Here is a 20,433-nt window from a genome sequence, read left to right as displayed (position 1 = left end):
CCCCGCCTCCTCTCAGTGAGCTCTACGGAATAGAATGCTTTCAGTCCTCGCTGAGAGGAGGCGGGGGCGGAGCACGGACTCAATCAAATACATCCGAGTACAGCTCACTGAGAGGAGGCGGGCGGAGGTGGGGCCAGGCACGGACTCAATCCAATACATACAGTACAGCTCAGGACACCTGTGTAATAATGCGAGATTTCATCCCATGAGATACATCCCAGCAGCCCTTGCGAATCGCCGAATGACGTAAATCGCCGATCGGCGGCCAGACCCGGAAGTGAGGAGAGGATGAATAAAGAAGAAAAAAAGGTATTTCCTAGCAAGAAAAAAAAAAAAAAAAAAGTTTCCATTGGTAAAAGTAGTTTTAAAGGGGATTACATACATCTAAAGTTACTAAAATGGGTGGAACTCCACTTTAAGGACTTCGCCTCATCTACTGTCCCCGAGGGACAAAGAAAACTGTTTGTGAGCCGAAAAGGAGGGACTCCGTCTGCGACGAGGGCCCTTACCCTTGTTAGCCTGTGGAAGAAAGGTACTACAGTCATTGAGCATGGACTCCCATATTGTTGAGTGGATTAGGCAGTGGCTGAGTGACAGACAACAGAGGGTTGTAGTCAATGGAGAACATTCAGAACAAGGTCATGTTACCAGTGGGGTACCTCAGGGATCTGTACTGGGACCAATTTTGTTTAATATCTTCATAAGTGATATTGCAAAAGGCCTCGATGGTAAGGTTTGTCTTTTTGCTGATGACACAAAGATATGTAACAGGGTTGATGTTCCTGGAGGGAAATGCCAAATGGAAAAGGATTTAGGAAAACTAGAAGAATGGTCAGAACTCTGGCAACTGAAATTTAATGTGGATAAGTGCAAGATAATGCACCTGGGGCGTAAAAACCCAAGGGCAGAATATAGAATATTTGACACAGTCCTGACCTCAGTATCTGAGAAAAGGGATTTAGGAGTAATTATTTCAGAAGACTTAAAGGTGGGAGGACAATGTAATAGAGCAGCTCGAAATGCCAGCAGAATGCTTGGATGTATAGGGAGAGGTATAAGCATAGAAAGAGAGAAGTGCTTATGCCGCTGTACAGAACACTGGTGAGACCTCACTTGGAGTATTGTGCGCAGTACTGGAGGCCATATCTCCCAGAAGGATATAGATACTCTAGAGAGAGTTCAGAGAAGAGCTACTAAACTAGTACATGGATTGCAGGAAAAAACTTACCAGGAAAGGTTAAAGGACCTTAACATGTATAGCTTGGAAGAAAGAAGAGACAGAGGGGATATGATTGAAACTTTTAAATACATAAAGGGAATCAACTCGGTAAAGGAGGAGAGCATATTTAAAAGAAGAAAAACTACCACAAGAGAACACCGTTTTAAACTAGAGGGGCAAAGGTTTAAAAGTAATATGAGGAAGTATTACTTTACTGAGAGAGTAGTGGATGCATGGAATAACCTTCCTGCAGAAGTGGTAGCTGCAAATACAGTGAAGGAGTTTAAGCATGCATGGGATAGGCATAAGGCTATCCTTCATATAAGATAGGGCCAGGGACTATTCATAGGATTCAGATATATTGGGCAGACTAGATGGGCCAAATGGTTCTTATCTGCCGACACATTCTATGTTTCTATGTTACTCTTCCCCCTGTGAGACCCTTATATAATGTCATCCAGGGGCCAGTCCCCGTCCAGTGGGACTATGTCGAAGCCAACCCAGCACGGAGCCAAGGTCTGCGCTTGCTCGCTGGCCAGCTGGGGTGACCACTGGATCTAAATATCCAGCTCGTCGCCTAGATCTGGCATAGTTGCTTGTAGATCTCACAGGAAAAACTATCTACATAAAAAAAAAACACACATTTATGCCAGGACCAAAGATCCCAGCAAGGAACTAGGTCCTTGCTCCTGACTAGGCAGATTAGAACTGACATCCTATGCAGGAAGAGAGGATGTACCCTCCGGGACTGCCCATAGGCTTAGCCAGAACTTTTTTTCTGCCTAGTGTCCTAATCCTGTAGGGGGCAGTATAACCCTACTGATTTGCATCAGGAACTGCGTCTGTCAATGAACGATAGAGAAATTCAAAATACTTGGAAGTCCAAATCTCCCATAATGCTCCAGATTACCTCTCCATTAAACTTTTCCCAGTATTGCAAAAAAAAAAAAACAGAGGTTAAAGGCATGGGAGTCACTGCTGCTGTCGCTTTTGGGCCTTATCAATGTAATTAAAATGAAAATTCTCCCTAAATTTATATATCTATTTCGCCATTCACCTTATTGGATTCCAAAGTCTTTTTTCAACTGTCTTAACCAAATTTTCTCCTCCTTTCTTTGGGGTCCCAGCTCCCCACGACTCAAATTGTCCACATTAATGCTCCTGCTAAATCAGGGGGTTTAGCCTTTCCTGATTGTCATAAAAATTTTGTGGCCACACAACTGGTGACGGCGGTATGGTGGTTCTGTCCTCATTGCACAAATACCTCAACGGTACTGGAGGCTGCGGTGGTCTCTTCTTTCGAGGCACTGCAGCTGCTTCTATTTAGAGGCCCCAAGGCTCCATACCCACTTACCCCTTTAATGCTCACCAGCATCAGAGCCTGGGATTCTGGTCTTACCTGTGAACACCTTCTGGAGGGGGGCGTCTCTCCTTCTACTCCTTTTTGGCTTAACCTGGCAATGTCACATTTTTATGGGTTGCCGGATCCGTCCACTTGGGCCAAATTTACTATTGAAAATATCTCCCAAATAACAAATGGAACCACCTTGAAGCCCTGGCCACAATTATTCTCAGAGTTCAACCTTCCCCCTCATTTGTTTCACTACCTGCAGCTCTTCCATGCCTTTTCCACTCAATTTTCCCATGCCTCACTAGTTTTGGCTCAAACTATCCTTCAGTCAGTACTCCGGGTAGATTGCACGGAGAAACCCACATCCACCATATATGCCCACCTAATATCCGTTTCTCTTTCCACATTGTCTAAACTTAGAACTAAATGGCAGCAGGACATCCGGCGCCTGGATGACGATTGGGACGATATTTGGGGCCTCCCTTTTCGTACTCTGTTATCCTCACTGGACAAATTGATTCAATTCAAGATAACCCACAGGGCCTATTAAACGCAGTTGAAACTTCATTTCATAAGTCCCTCTCATCCTTCAGAGCGCTGGAGATGCAGTCATACCCCCGGTGATTTTTGTCATATATTCTGGTCTTGTCCGGCTATTGGTTGGAGGTGTGGGCGGTTATTAACGGGGTGTCAGAGACTAAGTTTCCCCTCCACATGGAAAATCTGTATCCTGGGCTTGTTGGAGAATCCGATTCCATCTGTGGCAGAGAGAACACTGCTTGGCCTCTTACTTTTCTATGCAAGGACGGCAATTGTGCTACATTGGAAGAAACAGACCCCTCCCTCTATTGTTTTTTTTTGAGAACCTTAGTAAATAACAGTCTTCCGCTATACAAAGATACTTGTATAAATAGAGGTTGCCCTGCAAAATACCACAAGGTATGGTCCAAGTGGTTAGCTGACCCTACTACGGCCACCATAATGGGCCTCATCTATGCCAGGGACACGTATCCCTTGTTCTTCTGTGCCTTGATGGACGGGTCTACCTTAGGAGCCTCCATTTCCAATCTGTTCTATCATCACAAGTTTTTCATGCTCCACTTTAGACAGTAATACTATACTCAGCCACACCGCACATTTTCTAAAGTTATCCAGTCGAAGTAGTACTGTTGGCAGTGTTTAACTTTTAATGCCCCTGCGTCTGAGACACAAGTGTTCCTTTTTTTGTAGTTTGTTTTATTTTTGTGTTTTAATGTAAAGGAGAAAAACTTTCAATAAACATATTTCCAAAAAAGTCAGAACCCCAAGAGGCACTAATTGCCCTGGCAGAGTTCAGTGACCAGGAAGGGAGGAGCCAGCCCTGAATTTCATAAGCCTGCACCACTGTCCTACAAATCCACCTAGAACTGGAGACAGTGGAGGCCGCCAGGCTTGGCCGTAAGCACAGAAACAGAAACCAACCTCTGGAAGGAAGCTGTAGCAAACCACGTCCAAGGTGTTCAGAGCAACCTTCAAAAGGGGCAAAGGATGTGGACACAGGAGAGGTAGGACAACGCCCTTATTCAACTAGAAATCGGATATCATGTTCGGAAGGACGGACAGACACCCACCATATCCCTGTGTAAGACCAAATAAGGGGACGTACAGGACAAGGCTGCTAGCTCCAACATCGCTAACAAAATAGGCAACCTTCCAAGAGAATTCCCCGAAAGCTCACAAAAGGATTCTGAAGGACCGAAAAAACCAAGAGCAGTTTCCAACGTGGCAACCAAGAATGCACTGGGATTGCCACATGGTGAACCCCACAGGGAAAAGTAAGAATCAAAGAGAGCTTGGCCAAAGGACATTGAAAAAGGACCACAAGGGCAGAGACTCCTAATGGTACTCAAGGCAAGCTTGTGCTGAACAATGCATTGAAGTAAAGGCCAAGATCTGAGCCACCAAGACAGCTCGTGGAGAGACATCCGTAGCCTCGTAACACGAACTATAAGCCTGCAAAAGGTTGACAACAAATCTTCCGGGGGTAAAAGTTATGGCCCTACAGCAAGGAAGAAATCACGGAATCTGACAACCAGTCTCCCAGAACCTGGCTTCCAATAGCCAAGCCGACAAGTCAGAGACAGTAAGCAGGGTGAAGGATCGGCCCCCAAGACAGAAGATCCACCCTTAGAAGCCACCACCCAGAAGTGTCCGCTATCAGCTGCACCACGCCGGCATACCAGGGTGGACTAAGCCAATCAGGGACAATCAGAATGCTCAGAATATCTTCAGCCTCTATCCTGTGCAGAGAAGGGAAAAGTTCAAGAGGTGATGCAGAAATGAAACAATAATAGCTCTACGGCACCATCATCGTTGGATTCTCCAGAGGATCCTGTGCGCTTATAATATAGAGGAGCAATCTGCGCTACGCTAAAATGAGTCTATGAATGAACAGATAAAAATCACCACGCAGCCAGCATAAATTAAAAAAAAAAAAAAAAAAAATGTGCAGTCAATATGCAGTGCTAAAACATATCCAGTTATAGGTGTCTATAAGAGAAGGGATGAATATCCTTCACCAACTTCTGTGTGAAATTGAACAGCACACCACCGTGAACCAATCCAACCTCCTTACCAGACAATATACTAAGATGGGCAGTGTACGATACAACTCTCAAGAACAGCAACAGAGCGGTTCAGCACCCAATCAGCCAGCCTGTGATCACAACGCCACAGAAATCAACACTGTTATGGTCCAAACAGTTAACCATGGAAATTACTCCGCTCGACCCGACTGACCAATCACAGTTGTTCATCCCCAAAAATAAGAGGCTCGTAGTGAAGTCTGTAAATCAGGGAGTACATTTAAAAAATATACTTACAAGAATAAATGAATCAGAGGCAGTGATTATTCAAAAAACGCTGCGGCTTCAGAGCACTTGTGTCGTCACAGGTAACTGCTGACGCATTTCAGCCAATTGGCAATCGTCAGAGGTGTGACCAATCAACACAAGCACGCTCTTTTGTCTGAATCAACAGGAACTGACGTCAGCGCCGCAACTTGTGTCACTCCGGAGCTAACCCTCAGACTGTCAATACTTCCGCATCATGCGTTCCAGATGCCGGAAGTGTAAGAACATTCCGAGCCCAGATTAACCAACCACAAGGCTTTTGTATGTATTACAGATAACGGAATTCCTTAAAGACATTTCCCAAAGGAATTCAAAAAAATAGAATCATCAAGGAGTAAAATAATATTTTAAAGCCAACCAATAATATTTCAGATAAAACTCCATTAGAGACCCATTACAGGTCTCCACCTAGTGGACAGGGAGTAGAAAGCCCGCTCCAGTTCTAGAAAAAGTCCACATACGCCAAAAAGGGAATACAATAAAATATACAAATACATAACATTTAATTTAATTTTTTTTTTTAAACATCTAAATTTCAAGTTGTTATCAAGCAAATGGATTTTAAGGAAGATACAAAGAATGAAGAGAATACTGCAGTTCAATTATTGTTAAAGCAGTTAACATCCCACTCAACATTAAGTCCATGGGGAACATAACATTTTAAATTATAAATCCAGCAGGTTTCAAGCCTCGAGATTTCTCCTCTAAAAAACTTCCCCTCCAATGTGGAGTAAATCTGTGAATGGCATTAAAAGTAGTACCAGCTGGATTTTTGCCATGACATTCCAAATAGTGTTTCAAAACACTAGGTTTGGAAAATACCTTCTTCATGTTGGCCACATGCTTACCAATCCTAACATTCATGGCCCTAACAGTATGTCCAACATACTGGAGGTCACAGGGACAGATGAGCATGTAAACATGACGGGATGTACAGGTGATGAACGTATCAATGTCAAAGACCTTGGAAGTGACCGCAGACTGAAATTGACTAACTCGTCTATCTTTGAGGTGGTTGATGTTACAGATCCCGCATTTGTGACAGGGAAAGAACTAGGGATGCACCGGTCCGATATTCGGATCAGAAATCGGCCACGATCCGGGCAAAATAGCTGGATCGGAGATTGGTAAAATTTAGCCGTCCCACTGGCCGATCCGGGGCGTGGCAGCACCTACGTCATTAATCAGCCTCACGTGTGTGTGTGTCGGGTATGGAGCGCGCCAAAGAGTCGGCAGTGTGGAGATATTACACGCTCGCCACGCCGACGAGTTCCACAGCTGTTTGCAATGTCTGCAAAGTGAATGTTTCGAAGGGAGGTGGTATAACTGCAAAGTTCAAAACTACAAATTTAATCAGGCACATCCAGAAACACCATGCTAAGGAGCACGCTGAATTCCTGCAGCTCAACAAAACCAAAGTAGCGGACAATACAGCCCAGCAGCAACAAACTTTGCAGGATGCATTTCAACGACGAGAAAAGTTTCCGATGGAAAGTATGAAAGCATCAGCAATAACACAGAAAGTTTTGGAATTCATTGTTTTAGATGGTCAACCAATGTCAGTTGTTGAAAATGAGGGCTTCTGTCGCCTACTGGAACACTTGGAGCCGAGGTACTCTCTTCCATCACGCAAGTATTTTTCTGAGACCACAGTGCTAGAACTGTACAAAAAAGCTTGCCAACACGTCTCAAAAGAGATTAAAGATATAAAGGCTATGAGCTTTACTACAGATGTATGAAGCTCTGATGCGTGTCCAATGTCGCTTTTAAGTTTAACAGTCCACTGGTTGGACACAAGCTGTACACCGCACGGTGCAATGCTTCAAGCTAAAAATTTTCATGGTTCACACATCAGCGATACAATTTCAGCTACAATTAAGGCTATACTTGACCAGTGGCACATTCCTTTGAATAAAGTGCATGTCATACTCTGAGACAATGCAAGCAACATGAAAAAGGCCATAGACAAAATGAGTGTGAGCAATGCCATTGCAATCGGTAGACAAATTGTGGGGCATTTTAAAAATTCTCAACTTGCGTATTCAAGGCTGCAAGATATCCAGCTCCAGATGCAAATGCAACCTAAACGCCTGCAACAAGACGTCAAAACAAGGTGGAATTCTATGTACTTGATGATACAGAGTCTTCTGGAACAGAAGCAAGTCCTTTGTGCTTACATTGCTGACCATGATGACCTGCCCAGTACACTGACCACTAACCAGTGGGCTTTGCTAGAAAAAAATGAGCATTGTTATAGCACCATTTGAAGAGCTAACAAGGAAAGTAAGCTCATCAACTACCTCCACCACTGACGTCATTCCAGCTGTCACCGTCCTCAAACGCATCCTTGCTAAAGAAGGCAATGCGGATACTGGCATCAAAACAATGAAAACAACCCTGCTTCAAGCTGTCAACAAACGCTTAGACACTGTGGAAGATGAACCCCTATATGCACTTGCCACCCTGCTGGACCCGAGATATAAAGACAGGTAAGTGAAGATTGTGTAACCTAACTAATTACATTAGCCCATCAAGTGTTAGAATTTTTCTATGTCCAAAATCACAGTCAGCACTGCAGGATGGCATCCCATCAAATACAGCAGAAGACAGTGTTCTTGTGGAGAGGAGAATAAAATATATCTATCATATAAGAAATTTGAATGACAATGATAATGAATTACAATGACATAAATAATTCATTTATTTATTTAGGTCTATATATTAATATTATATAGACCCAATAAATGAACCAATGTCATTGTAATTCATCATTATCTGATTCTTCTGACTATTATAGATTTGTTACTCTCCACGACTGCAATAACACGTCTGCTAGTGCTACTGTATTTGATGAGATGCCATGCCATGCTGCTGCAAATTTAAAGATTTTGAAATTCCAACACTTGATGACACTAAAAAACCTGAGGCTGATGGTTGATTAAAGTTTTATATATATATATATACACACACACAACTTACTTTTCAGCCTCAGGTTAGTGTCATGAAGTGTTTCATAATTAGCCTAACCTACGTTTTTATTTCTGTTTCAGATACTTTACAGGTGCACAATCTGCAAAGCGTGCAAAAGATGCACTGACAGCGGAACTAGAGGAAGACTTGAGGAACAGCAGAGCTGGAGCATCACAGGCCACAGAACCACAAGACAGGGTCCCTCGGGTGGAAGCAGCATTGAGCAGCTTTATGCAAGAGTTTGACCACATTGTGGAGGAGTTTGAACTAGATCCCAATGCAGCAAGCAGCTCAAGCCCTGCAGTCCAACTGCATGGATATTTTGCAGAGTAAACCATAGCTGCCTCAGACAACCCATACCAGTTCTGGGGAGTCAACAAATACAGATTACCTAGTCTTGCTGCCACTGCCACAAAATACCTCTGTGCCCCCTGCACTAGTGTAGAAAGTGAGAGTGTGTTCAGCACCGTTACCAGCATTGTGGATGAGAAGAGAAATAGACGTACAACAGAGAGAGCAGAAATGCTTGTCTTTATGAGAAAGAATTTGCCATTGCTAATTAAGTGACCATACTGGTCATTTTTTTGTCATGTGCGATCACACAAACAAATGGCATTTGTATGTAAACAGGTAGTCCAGTGTCACTGTCACATGCCACCATCAAATTACTGTGTGATGATGCTGGTGTGACACTGGACTACATGTTTACAATATGCCATCTGTATGTGTGATCAAGTTGTTGTTGTTCAACAAACTTTTAGTCAGGTCAGACTCCGGCTGCTATGTTGTATTGCCAATGCCCCCCTGCACTAAAAAGTGAGAGAGTGTTCTGTTCACAGTTTGTGCTTGTGGATGAGAAGAGAAATAGCCTTACACAGCAGAGAGAAGAGAAAAAATGCTTGTCTAGTGTCTACAAATCTTCTTGAGGAGCTGAGAGAGAATTAAGTTCAGAGAAAGTGGTTGTTGGGCGCTTCTGACCAGGCAAGAGGGAAGGAGTCCACCGCTGTAGAAGGGGCGCAGGGGATGCTCCAAATTCTTGTTGGGGACTGTCCTGAATGGCAAAGTACGAGGCAGCACTGACTAGGAAACTCCGAGGAATCCTCTGGCACAAGTAGAAAGAAGAAAACAGGCGCCACTGTAGTTAGCCAGAAAATTTATTGCACAAAATACATACTGACTTACATATAAGTAAGCTCCAATCCGTATCGCAGCGTCTCCAGCGCACGATCCGGCCGTCCACCGGTCCGGAGGTGACGTCACAGGAAGCTGGTCGGAGACTGGGTTAAACCGGAAGCCGCAAATGGAATGCAGGCTCCCGGAAATGACGCAACGCGTTTCGGAGCATGCGCACTCGGCTCCTTCCTCAAGCGTAAGTGACTGCCACCTGGTGCCAGGTTTAAATACAGCAGTCCACGATCAATTAACATTACAATCAACACAAGGGGCGGCGCAATACTCTGCAGGACCAGCTATAAAGCCAACACTTCCGGAGAGTCCGCACAACACTTTTAAATAATATAGTGGATTTCATACTGGGGCTTATCCATATACAAACAGCTTTAAACAAACAATATACATTACAAGTATTATTCCGTCCTCTACAATAGATGTACCGAAACATGACTTTCACTCAATATGCTAAAAATTAAAAATAAAAATAAATTATATATACACATATGTCCCTCTGTATTGGGGTACACTGGAAAAAGGGGGCTACCTTATAAATAAGAAGGAAACATAGGCTCCTGAATCCAGAAATCATGAACTCACCAAGGAATTCATTTTCCATGATCCGAAATGCATTATGAGAATATATATATATATATATATATATATATATATATATATATATATGTAAGAGAAAGAATTACACATACTAGATAAAAGATAAAATCTTTTTAAAAAAACGATAAGATATATTAAAAAGCATACCTATATGTGTGCAGGTGTAAAGCACGTGCAGACACATATGTACGTATGCACCCTGGGATAGGGGGAGGGGGGGGGAAAAAAGGAGGGGGAAGGAAAGGTAGCCCCCTTTTTCCAGTGTACCCCAATACAGAGGGACATATGTGTATATATAATTTATTTTTATTTTTAATTTTTAGCATATTGAGTGAAAGTCATGTTTCGGTACATCTATTGTAGAGGACGTAATAATACTTGTAATGTATATTGTTTGTTTAAAGCTGTTTGTATATGGATAAGCCCCAGTATGAAATCCACTATATTATTTAAAAGTGTTGTGCGGACTCTCCGGAAGTGTTGGCTTTATAGCTGGTCCTGCAGAGTATTGCGCCGCCCCTTGTGTTGATTGTAATGTTAATTGATCGTGGACTGCTGTATTTAAACCTGGCACCAGGTGGCAGTCACTTACGCTTGAGGAAGGAGCCGAGTGCGCATGCTCCGAAACGCGTTGCGTCATTTCCGGGAGCCTGCGTTCCATTTGCGGCTTCCGGTTTAACCCAGTCTCCGACCAGCTTCCTGTGACGTCACCTCCGGACCGGTGGACGGCCGGATCGTGCGCTGGAGACGCTGCGATACGGATTGGAGCTTACTTATATGTAAGTCAGTATGTATTTTGTGCAATAAATTTTCTGGCTAACTACAGTGGCGCCCGTTTTCTTCTTTCTACGAGAGAGAATTAAGTGACCATTCAGGTCAGGTTAGTGTCATTGTCATCATGTGTGACTGTGAATCAAGTCAACTTCTTGATCACACAAACAAAAGGCATTTTAATGTGAACAGGTAGTCCAGTGTCACTGTGTCACACGCTGACGCCACCATCAAATTACTGTGTGATGGTAAGTGTGTGACACTGGACTACATGTTTGCAATATGCTATTTTGTAGGTGTGATCAAGTTGTTGTTGTTGTTATACCAACTTTTGCTCAGGACAGGAATCAGGCTACTATGTTGTTGCTGCTGGTGTTGTATTGCCCCCTGCAGTGCCTGCCCTGCACTGTCTGCCACAAATGCAGAAAGTGAGAGTGTGTTCTGTTCAGCACAGTTTGTGCTTGTGGATGAGAAGAGAAATAGCGAGAAGAAATGCTTGTCTACAATCTTCTTGAGAGAGAATTAAGTGACCATCAGGTCATGTTTGTGTCATTGTCATCATGTGTGGCAAGTCAACTTCTTGATCACACAAACAAAGGGCATTTTGTGTGAACAGGTAGTCCAGTGTCACTGTGTCACACGCCGACGCCACCATCAAATTACTGTGTGATGGTGGTGTGACACTGGACTACATGTTCGCAACGTGCTATTTTGTATGTGTGATCAAGTTGTTGTTGTTCGACCAACTTTTGGTCAGGACAGGAATCAGGCTGCTATGTTGTTGCTGCTGGTGTTGTTGTATTGCCCCCTGCAGTGCCTGCCCTGCACTGTCTGCCACTAATGCAGAAAGTGAGAGTGTGTTCTGTTCAGCACAGTTTGTGTTGTGGATGAGAAGAGAAATAGGCCTTAGGGCTCTTTCACACGGTCCGCCTCCGTAGGCGGATCCGTGTTGCTCAGCGGGGATCGATCCGCGATCCCCGCTGAGCCGGCGGATGACAGCTCTGTCTCCGCTTGCAGAGGGGAGAGGGAGGTGTCTCAGCCCCCGCTGCCCTCTATGGGGGATCGGATGAGAGCGGACCGCTTGTCCGCTCTCATCAGATCCGATCCGATTACTGAACGGATGGAAAAATAGGGTTTCCATCCGTCCAGATTTCACGCACAGGATCGGATGCGGATGGCAGCGGGTGTCAGCGGAGGTGTCTCCGCTGACATCCGCTGCCCCATAGAGCTGCATGGAGGATCCGATCAGATACGCCTAAAAAACTGACAGGCGGATCTGATCGGATCGCCCGTGTGAAAGAGCCCTTACACAGAGAGAAGAGAAGAAATGCAATATTCTTGAGAGAGGCTCAGGCTGCTACTATGTTGCATTTTTTTATTTAAATTCCTGTTTGCACTTTCCAGGATTTTGCACTTTAGTTTACAATGTTTACTGTTTGATTGCTATTGTATGTTCAAGCAATAAACAGTTTTTTTTCTTGTGACTACATTTTATTCTTTGTGTTTGATGATATTTTACATTTTGAATGCACATTTGTTATAAGGTATCTGCCGATACCGATCCGGAAGTATTATTTTGTTATGAGCTCACAAAACAGTACTTCCGGATCGGACTCGGCGATTTCACAAAGCAAAAGATCGGGACCAAAAAAGTTGGATCGGTGCATCCCTAGAAAGAACCCTTTAAGTTTGTGAAAAAATTTAACTCTATTAGGAGCATTCAAAATATTTGGAGCTACCTGGAGTGTCAAAGGAGCTACTCCCCGAAAGATCACTTCAAGGGAATCTGGAAGGACTGGACCTAACACTCTATAGCTTATAACAGTGTTTCTCAACTCCGGTCCTCAGGGCACACTAACAGGCCAGGTTTGCAAAAAAACTGAAATACATCACAGGTGATATAATTTGCTGCTTAGTGATTGCAGTATTCTAGTCTGCATCTCCCCAAGGTAATACTTAAAATCTGGCCTGTTAGGGTGCCCTGAGGACCGGAGTTGAGAAACACTGGTTTAGAATACCTTCCGGTGTCTGGCCATTCTCTTTTTGATGTCAAAATGTTGTCTAGAATAGGTGGTGATAAAGGCAAAATTCAATCAGCACAAACCAATAACACACAATAAAAATTTGCAAGCTGAACACCATGGGTATTTTAACAAAAAGCCCCCTCAAGACAATATTAAAACAAACAGTGCAGCTCAAATAAGAATAGAACATTTAGGCATCAGTGTATTGTATTTAAGACAGTCCAAATGCCCAAATAGATTCACTAAAAAATGTCCATGTTAGTAATAAATTCCACGTGAGAAGTAATCAGATGCGGCAACCCCTTAGGTGAATAAGCCCACCACCAGCACACAGAATGTTCGTTCACCTCAAGAAATTGACCCCTGAAGCAACAGGAAGGTCAATAATCACTTGTTCCCAACAAGGGGATATGTACTGCAGGATACAAATGGTCCAGATGGTCCTGATGCTCACATCCACCCAGAACAGAAAAGGAAATAAAAAAATCGAAGTGCTTTACATTTTAAAAATCGCTCTTTAATACATACACACTTACGAGAGATTCTGCTTGTTTCCAGCATAAAAACATATACATAAACAAAACGCCGGATCGACTCTTTCAGATAGCAGTGAGTGACGTTACAGATTGTGTATCCTCCCGCATGTGTTACGTCCTACAGGACGTCATCAGCACTGACGAAATCCCGTAGGACGTAAGGCTTACAGGAGAAAGAGCCCTGATCTGTGACATCACCCGCTGCTATCCGAAGGAGCGGATCTGGCATTTGGCTATGCATGCGCTTTTGTGCTGGAAACCAGAGGAATCTCTTGTGTTTTTATATCCCCCTGATAGTGGGAATAAGCGATTATTGACCTTCCTGTTGGTTCAGGAGTCAATTTTTTGAGGTGAGCGAGAATTCTGTGTGCTGGTGGTGGGCTTATTCACCTAAGGTGTAGCTGCATCTGATTACTTCTCATGTAGAATCTATGCCTAAATGTTCTATTTGTTTTTGCGCTGCACTGTTTTAATAATGGTATACACAGTGTGAGCGACCAATTTTGCCTCCTGGCCCGCCGGATCCGTTGGAATCACAGTTGCCTGATTCAATCTAAAAATGGCTGATACACCACAGGAGGAGAGGTTCACTACTTAGAAGGGCCTCCTCAAAAGGGACAACATACCAAAAAAAAAAAAAAAGTCTACAGAACCACAAAGGGGCGATGCGAATGTTTCCATTCTGCAAGAAACGTTGCAGAACTACAGGAGGACACTGAAAAATAGAAATCATGGAGACTGACCATGTAGTCCTGGAAGGGAGGAGAGGATGCCGCAAGAACCGACCACCCTATGGAGTTCCTACAGCCCAGCACCACGCCCGGGGGGGGGGGGGGGGGGCTCTTCTTACCATTCCAGTGAAAGTAGCAGGTAACTGTCCTAAGACAGATCCTCCTCACCACCAAAGAGGGGGGCTGTCAGCTAGGGTAACATTGAGACACAGACTCTGGTGCCTGGTTTAGCTTGCTGGCCGCCTCAGGCCAGGATGGAGTTTGCCACAGCCAACCCAGCGCTTAGCTAAAGGTCCGCATGCACTCGTTGGCCAGACTGGGGTAACCACTGGATCTAGATGATCCAGCCTGTCGCCCAGCCCAGCTGTATATTGAAGATCTTTGTAGGTAAAAAACGAAAAATAGTTACAGAATCACAGATCCCAGCAGGGAACTAGGGCCTTACCCCCGAAACAGTAGGCAGAAATAACTGGCTTCAATGAACATAAGAGAAAAGGGGTTTTTTTTTGCTACTCAACATAAAATCCCTTTCTCTGAGTTCATAGATGGACACAGCATCTACCCCTCTTCTGGCCCTTTTTTTCTGGTAATGCTTTCTAACAACCTGCCTTGCCTATAACAGAGATGGGATTTATACCCACTAGGACTGCCCGTGCAGTGCTCTTTTTCTGCAGTGTCCTACTCTAGAAGGTGGTGCTATAAACCCAATGGTCAAGAATGACTAGAAGCTGTGTTCACCTATAAGTGTAAGAGAAAAAACACTTTTACATAAAAACCAAAAATTAAATAATAAAACAACAAATTTTAAAAGCACCCTGACCCCTGTGCTCACACACAAATGCAAACACGCATGTAGGTCTGACATGCATTCGTAAATGGTGACTGCACCACACATGTGAAGCACCACCAGAAACATCAGAGTGAGAGCAATAGTTCTAGCACCATAGCCAAAATTGAACTCTAAAGTGATAACCCATAAAGGCTTTAAAAGCATCGCCTATAGTCAAGTTTAGGTACCGTAGTAGTTTAACGATATTTCACAGGCATGCGCAGTTTTAAATGTTGACATGTTTGGTATGGATTTACTTGACATTTTATTTTACCAAAAAAATTATTATATAGTGTTTGTTTGCACTAAAATGCATTAAGTGCCAATATTTTCAGAAAATATATAATGTCTGGGGGTTCTAAGTAATTTCCCAACAAAAAAATGCTGATTTTAACATTAAAAATTTCAAAATTGAAACGGCAGACGAGCAGGTAAGACAGGCGGATGCACCAGCAGAATAGTAAGCACCTACCAAAGTCAAGACACGGCTGGATCCATGGTGGGAATAGGTTCATTTTTGTACATAATCTTCAACAAATGAATACAAAGCTAATTGGTACTTGGGAGAAGCAAACGGCTTATCGGGATGATTCCAGTCTCCATAGAGTAATAGTTGGAAAAGCAGGTGCAAAGGGAAAGTCTTTAAGGTCCTAAACGACCTAAGGCTGGAAACATGTGAACAGCGAGTCACTTACTGCAAGACATTATCTTACCAAGAAGTATGTGATTTCCATTCTCCCTTTCATCATCATCACTCATCTCCTCTTCACTGACCTCTTCTGCAAAGAAATAAATCAAAGTACATGGCTCAGTTTTTGTGGACCTGGAATAAGTACACAGCCAGTGAAGTCAGAACTTCTGATCTGCATTTTTGTTCTCATACAGTGATTCAAAGTACTGAACCCAGAGAATCAGCAGAACAGTCCCTCAACTAGGATTTTCAGAAGGGACATATGCCAGCTTCCATTTTTTCTCCGCACAGGCTTCCTTAAAAGTGGACGGCTCAATAAACCGGCATAATCTCATCACAGGTCCCCAAGAAACAAAGGTTAGCCTAGCAAAGTGTTTCTCAACCTTTTTTCAGTTGCAGCACCCCTTCAAAGTAAGGAAAATATCGGGGCACTCAAGTCTAAAATGCCCATGTTACTTATCAACAGGGCTTTTTTTTTAACCGGAATGTGGGCGGATTTTTGAAATGGTGAGAGCTTTGGGCGGGGGGGGGGGGGGGTGAAAAGGTGAGAGCTGTTGGGATAAGATGTGGATGGGGTGAGCTAGGTGAGCAGGGGACTGCAGGTGTAACCTGTGGATGGAGGGGTGCAGAGTTGAGCTCTGAGCAGAGGTGCAGAGTTAAGCTCTGGGCAGAGGTGCAGAGTTGAGTTGTGGATGGGGGGGGGGAGAGCAGAGTTAAGCTGTGGATGGGGGGAAAGCAGAGTTAAAGTGATTGTAAAGCCTCTCTAAATATGTTATACTTACCTCCTCTGTGCAGTGGTTCCTCCTCTTTTCGGGTCCCGCGTCAGCTCTCCTGGCCCCTCCCTCCTGTCGATTGACCCACAGCAAGTAGCGAGCCGAACTGCAGCTCCCTGTATCCATTTAGACACAGAGCTGCCATTTGGCCCCACCCCTCTCTCTCCTGATTGGCTGACTTAGATTGACAGCTATGGGAACCAATCAGGGGGGAGAGACCCGGGTGGCAGAGGGACTCGTGGACATCGCCGGATAGAGATGGGGCTCAGATGAGTATTAGGGTTGCTGGGAAGGCTGCTACACACAGAAGGCTTTTTATCTTAATGCATATAATGCATTAAAAAAACCAAAAACCTTCTGACTTCACAACTCCTTTAAGCAGTGGATGGGGGGGGGCACAGAGTTAAGCTGTGGATGGGGGGCGCAGGGTTAAGCAGTTAATGGGGGGGCGCGCAGGGTTAAGCTGTGGATGGGGGGGGGCAGGGTTAAGGCGGGGATGGGGGGGGGGGCAGGGTTAAGCCGTTGATGGGGGGGCGCGCAGGGTTAAGCCGTGGATGGGGGGGGGCAGGGTTAAGGCAGGGATGGGGGGGGACAGGGTTAAGGCGGGGATGGGGGGGGGGCAGGGTTAAGCCGTGGATGGGGGGCGCAGGGTTAAGCCGTGGAGGGGGGGGGCAGGGTTAAGCCGTGGAGGGGGGGGGGGGCAGGGTTAAGCCGTGGATGGGGGGGGGGGGGGGCAGGGTTAAGCCGTGGATGGGGGGGGGGGGCAGGGTTAAGCCGTGGATGGGGGGGGGGGGCAGGGTTAAGCCGTGGATGGGGGGGGGGGCAGGGTTAAGCCGTGGATGGGGGGGGGGCAGGGTTAAGCCGTGGATTGGGGGGGGCAGGGTTAAGCCGTGGATTGGGGGGGGGCAGGGTTAAGCCGTGGATGGGGGGGGGCAGGGTTAAGCCGTGGATGGGGGGGGGCAGGGTTAAGCCGTGGATGGGGGGGGGGCAGGGTTAAGCCGTGGATGGGGGGGGGGCAGGGTTAAGCCGTGGATGGGGGGGGGCAGGGTTAAGCCGTGGATGGGGGGGGCGCAGGGTTAAGCCGTGGATGGGGGGGGGGCGCAGGGTTAAGCCGTGGATGGGGGGGGCGCAGGGTTAAGCCGTGGATGGGGGGGGCGCAGGGTTAAGCCGTGGATGGGGGGGGCGCAGGGTTAAGCCGTGGATGGGGGGGGCGCAGGGTTAAGCCGTGGATGGGGGGGGGGGCACAAGGTTAAGCTGTGGATGGGGGGGCACAAGGTTAAGCTGTGGATGGGGGGGGCACAAGGTTAAGCTGTGGATGGGGGGGGCACAAGGTTAAGCTGTGGATGGGGGGGGCACAAGGTTAAGCTGTGGATGGGGGGGGCACAAGGTTAAGCTGTGGATGGGGGGGGCACAAGGTTAAGCTGTGGATGAGGGGGGCACAAGGTTAAGCTGTGGATGGGGGGGGGGGGCGCACAAGGTTAAGCTGTGGATGGGGGGGGCACAAGGTTAAGCTGTGGATGGGGGGGGGGCACAAGGTTAAGCTGTGGATGGGGGGAGCACAAGGTTAAGCTGTGGATGGGGGGGCGCAAGGTTAAGCTGTGGATGGGGGGGGCGCAAGGTTAAGCTGTGGATGGGGGGGGCGCAAGGTTAAGCTGTGGATGGGGGGGGCGCAAGGTTAAGCTGTGGATGGGGGGGGCGCAAGGTTAAGCTGTGGATGGGGGGCGCAAGGTTAAGCTGTGGATGGGGGGGGCACAAGGTTAAGCTGTGTATGGGGGGGCGCAAGGTTAAGCTGTGTATGGGGGGCGCAAGGTTAAGCTGTGTATGGGGGGGCGCAAGGTTAAGCTGTGTATGGGGGGGCGCAAGGTTAAGCTGTGGAATGGGGGGCGCAAGGTTAAGCTGTGGAATGGGGGCGCAAGGTTAAGCTTTGGATGGGGGGGCGCAAGGTTAAGCTTTGGATGGGGGGAGCAAGGTCAAGCTGTGGATGGGGGGAGCAAGGTCAAGCTGTGGATGGGGGGCGCAAGGTTAAGCTTTGGATGGGGGGCGCAAAGTTAAGCTGTAAATGGGGGGGCGCAAAGTTAAGCTGTGGATGAAGGGCGCAAGGTTAAGCTGTGGATGGGGGGGCGCAAAGTTAAGCTGTGGATGAAGGGCGCAAGGTTAAGCTGTGGATGAAGGGCGTAAGGTTAAAGAGGAAGAAAACCCTCCTCAGGAAGTTGTACCTATAGGTAAGCCTATGATAAGGCTTACCTATAGGTACTGTAAATATCTCCTAAACATGTACGGTTTAGGAGATATTTACCTTTAATGCAGCCAGTGACGTCACTGGCGCATGCGCTCTGAAGGAACGGCTGATCGTGCCGTTCCTTTAGAGCCCCGTGCCGTGACCGTCGGCTCCCGCGCGCGTGAGTGACGTCACCGCGGCTCCGGCCAATCAGATGGCCGGATGCCGCGATCCCGGAAGACGGGCGACTGAACATGTCGCTCGTCATACAGGTAAGAGAGCGGCACGGCGGGGGCTCGTTCTAAGGTAAGTATTTCATAATGAGCTAGTATGCGATGCATACTAGCTCATTATGTCTTTCTCTTGCAGGTTGTAAAAAAAAAAAAATTTTTTTGAACGAGTTTACAACCTCTTTAAGCTGTGGATGGGGGGCGCAAGGGGAAGCAAAGAGGTTATGTATGCACAGTACCATACTCCTGACCATAGTCTCTATGCTGTGCTGTGTTGTACAGTCAGGTCCATAAATATTGGGACAACGACACAATTCTAATCTTTTTGGCCTTATACACCACCACAATGGATTTGAAACGAAACAAACAAGATGTGCTTTAACTGCAGACTTTCAGCTTTAATTTGAGGGTATTTACATCCAAATCAGGTGAACGGTGTAGGAATTACAACAGTTTGTATATGTGCCTCCCACTTTTTAAGGGACCAAAAGTAAATGGGACAGATTAACAATCATAAATCAAACTTTCACTTTTAAATACTTGGTTGCAAATCCTTTGCAGTCAATTACAGCCTGAAGTCTGGAACGCATAGACATTACCAGACGCTGGGTTTCATCCTTGGCGATGCTCTGCCAGGCCTCTACTGCAACTGTCTTCAGTTCCTGCTTGTTCTTGGGGCATTTTCCCTTCAGTTTTGTCTTCAGCAAGTGAAATGCATGCTCAATCGGATTCAGGTCAGGTGATTGACTTGGCCATTGCATAACATTCCACTTCTTTCCCTTAAAAAAAACTCTTTGGTTGCTTTCGCAGTATGCTTCGGGTCATTGTCCATCTGCACTGTGAAGCGCTGTCTATTGAGTTCTGGAGCATTTGGCTGAATATGAGCAGATAATATTGCCCAAAACACTTCAGAATTCATCCTGCTGATTTTGTCAGCAGTCACATCATCAATAAATACAAGAGAACCAGTTCCATTGGCAGCCATACATGCCCACGCCATGACACTACCACCACCATGCTTCACTGATGAGGTGGTATGCTTTGCATCATGAGCAATTTCCTTTCCTCTTCCATACTCTTCTCTTCCCATCACTCTGGTACAAGTTGATCTTGGTCTCATCTTTCCATAGAATGTTGTTCCAGAACTGTGAAGGCTTTTTTAGATGTTGTTTGGCAAACTCTAATCTGGCCTTCCTGTTTTTGAGGCTTACCAATGGTTTACATCTTGTGGTGAACCCTCTGTATTCACTCTGATGAAGTCTTCTTTTGATTGTTAACTGACACACATACAGCTACCTCATGGAGAGTGTTCTTGATCTGGCCAACTGTTGTGAAGGGTGTTTTCTTCACCAGGGAAAGAATTCTTTGGTCATCCACCACAGTTGTTTTCCGTGGTCTTCATCGTCTTTTTGTG

At 45.8% G+C, this 20,433-nt stretch overlaps 1 protein-coding gene across 1 annotated transcript in view; it reads right to left on the bottom strand.

Annotated features, from left to right (window-relative positions):
- The window catches only part of LOC309568159 (cyclin-dependent kinase 11B-like), a 119,603-nt gene that overhangs the window by 61,704 nt on the left and 37,466 nt on the right, over positions 1 to 20,433 (bottom strand). Inside the window, exon 11 of the mRNA XM_082273779.1 lies at positions 15,821 to 15,886. Coding sequence (XP_082129905.1) covers positions 15,821 to 15,886 — 66 coding nt within the window. The remainder of the gene's footprint in view (positions 1 to 15,820; positions 15,887 to 20,433) is intronic.

Source organism: Pelophylax lessonae (genome assembly GCF_965119305.1).
Source record: "Pelophylax lessonae genome assembly, chromosome: 12".
In the NCBI taxonomy this organism is placed as follows: Eukaryota; Metazoa; Chordata; class Amphibia; order Anura; family Ranidae; genus Pelophylax; species Pelophylax lessonae.
Note: the sequence above shows the minus strand (reverse complement) of the source record. Positions and strands in the feature narration are given on the sequence as shown.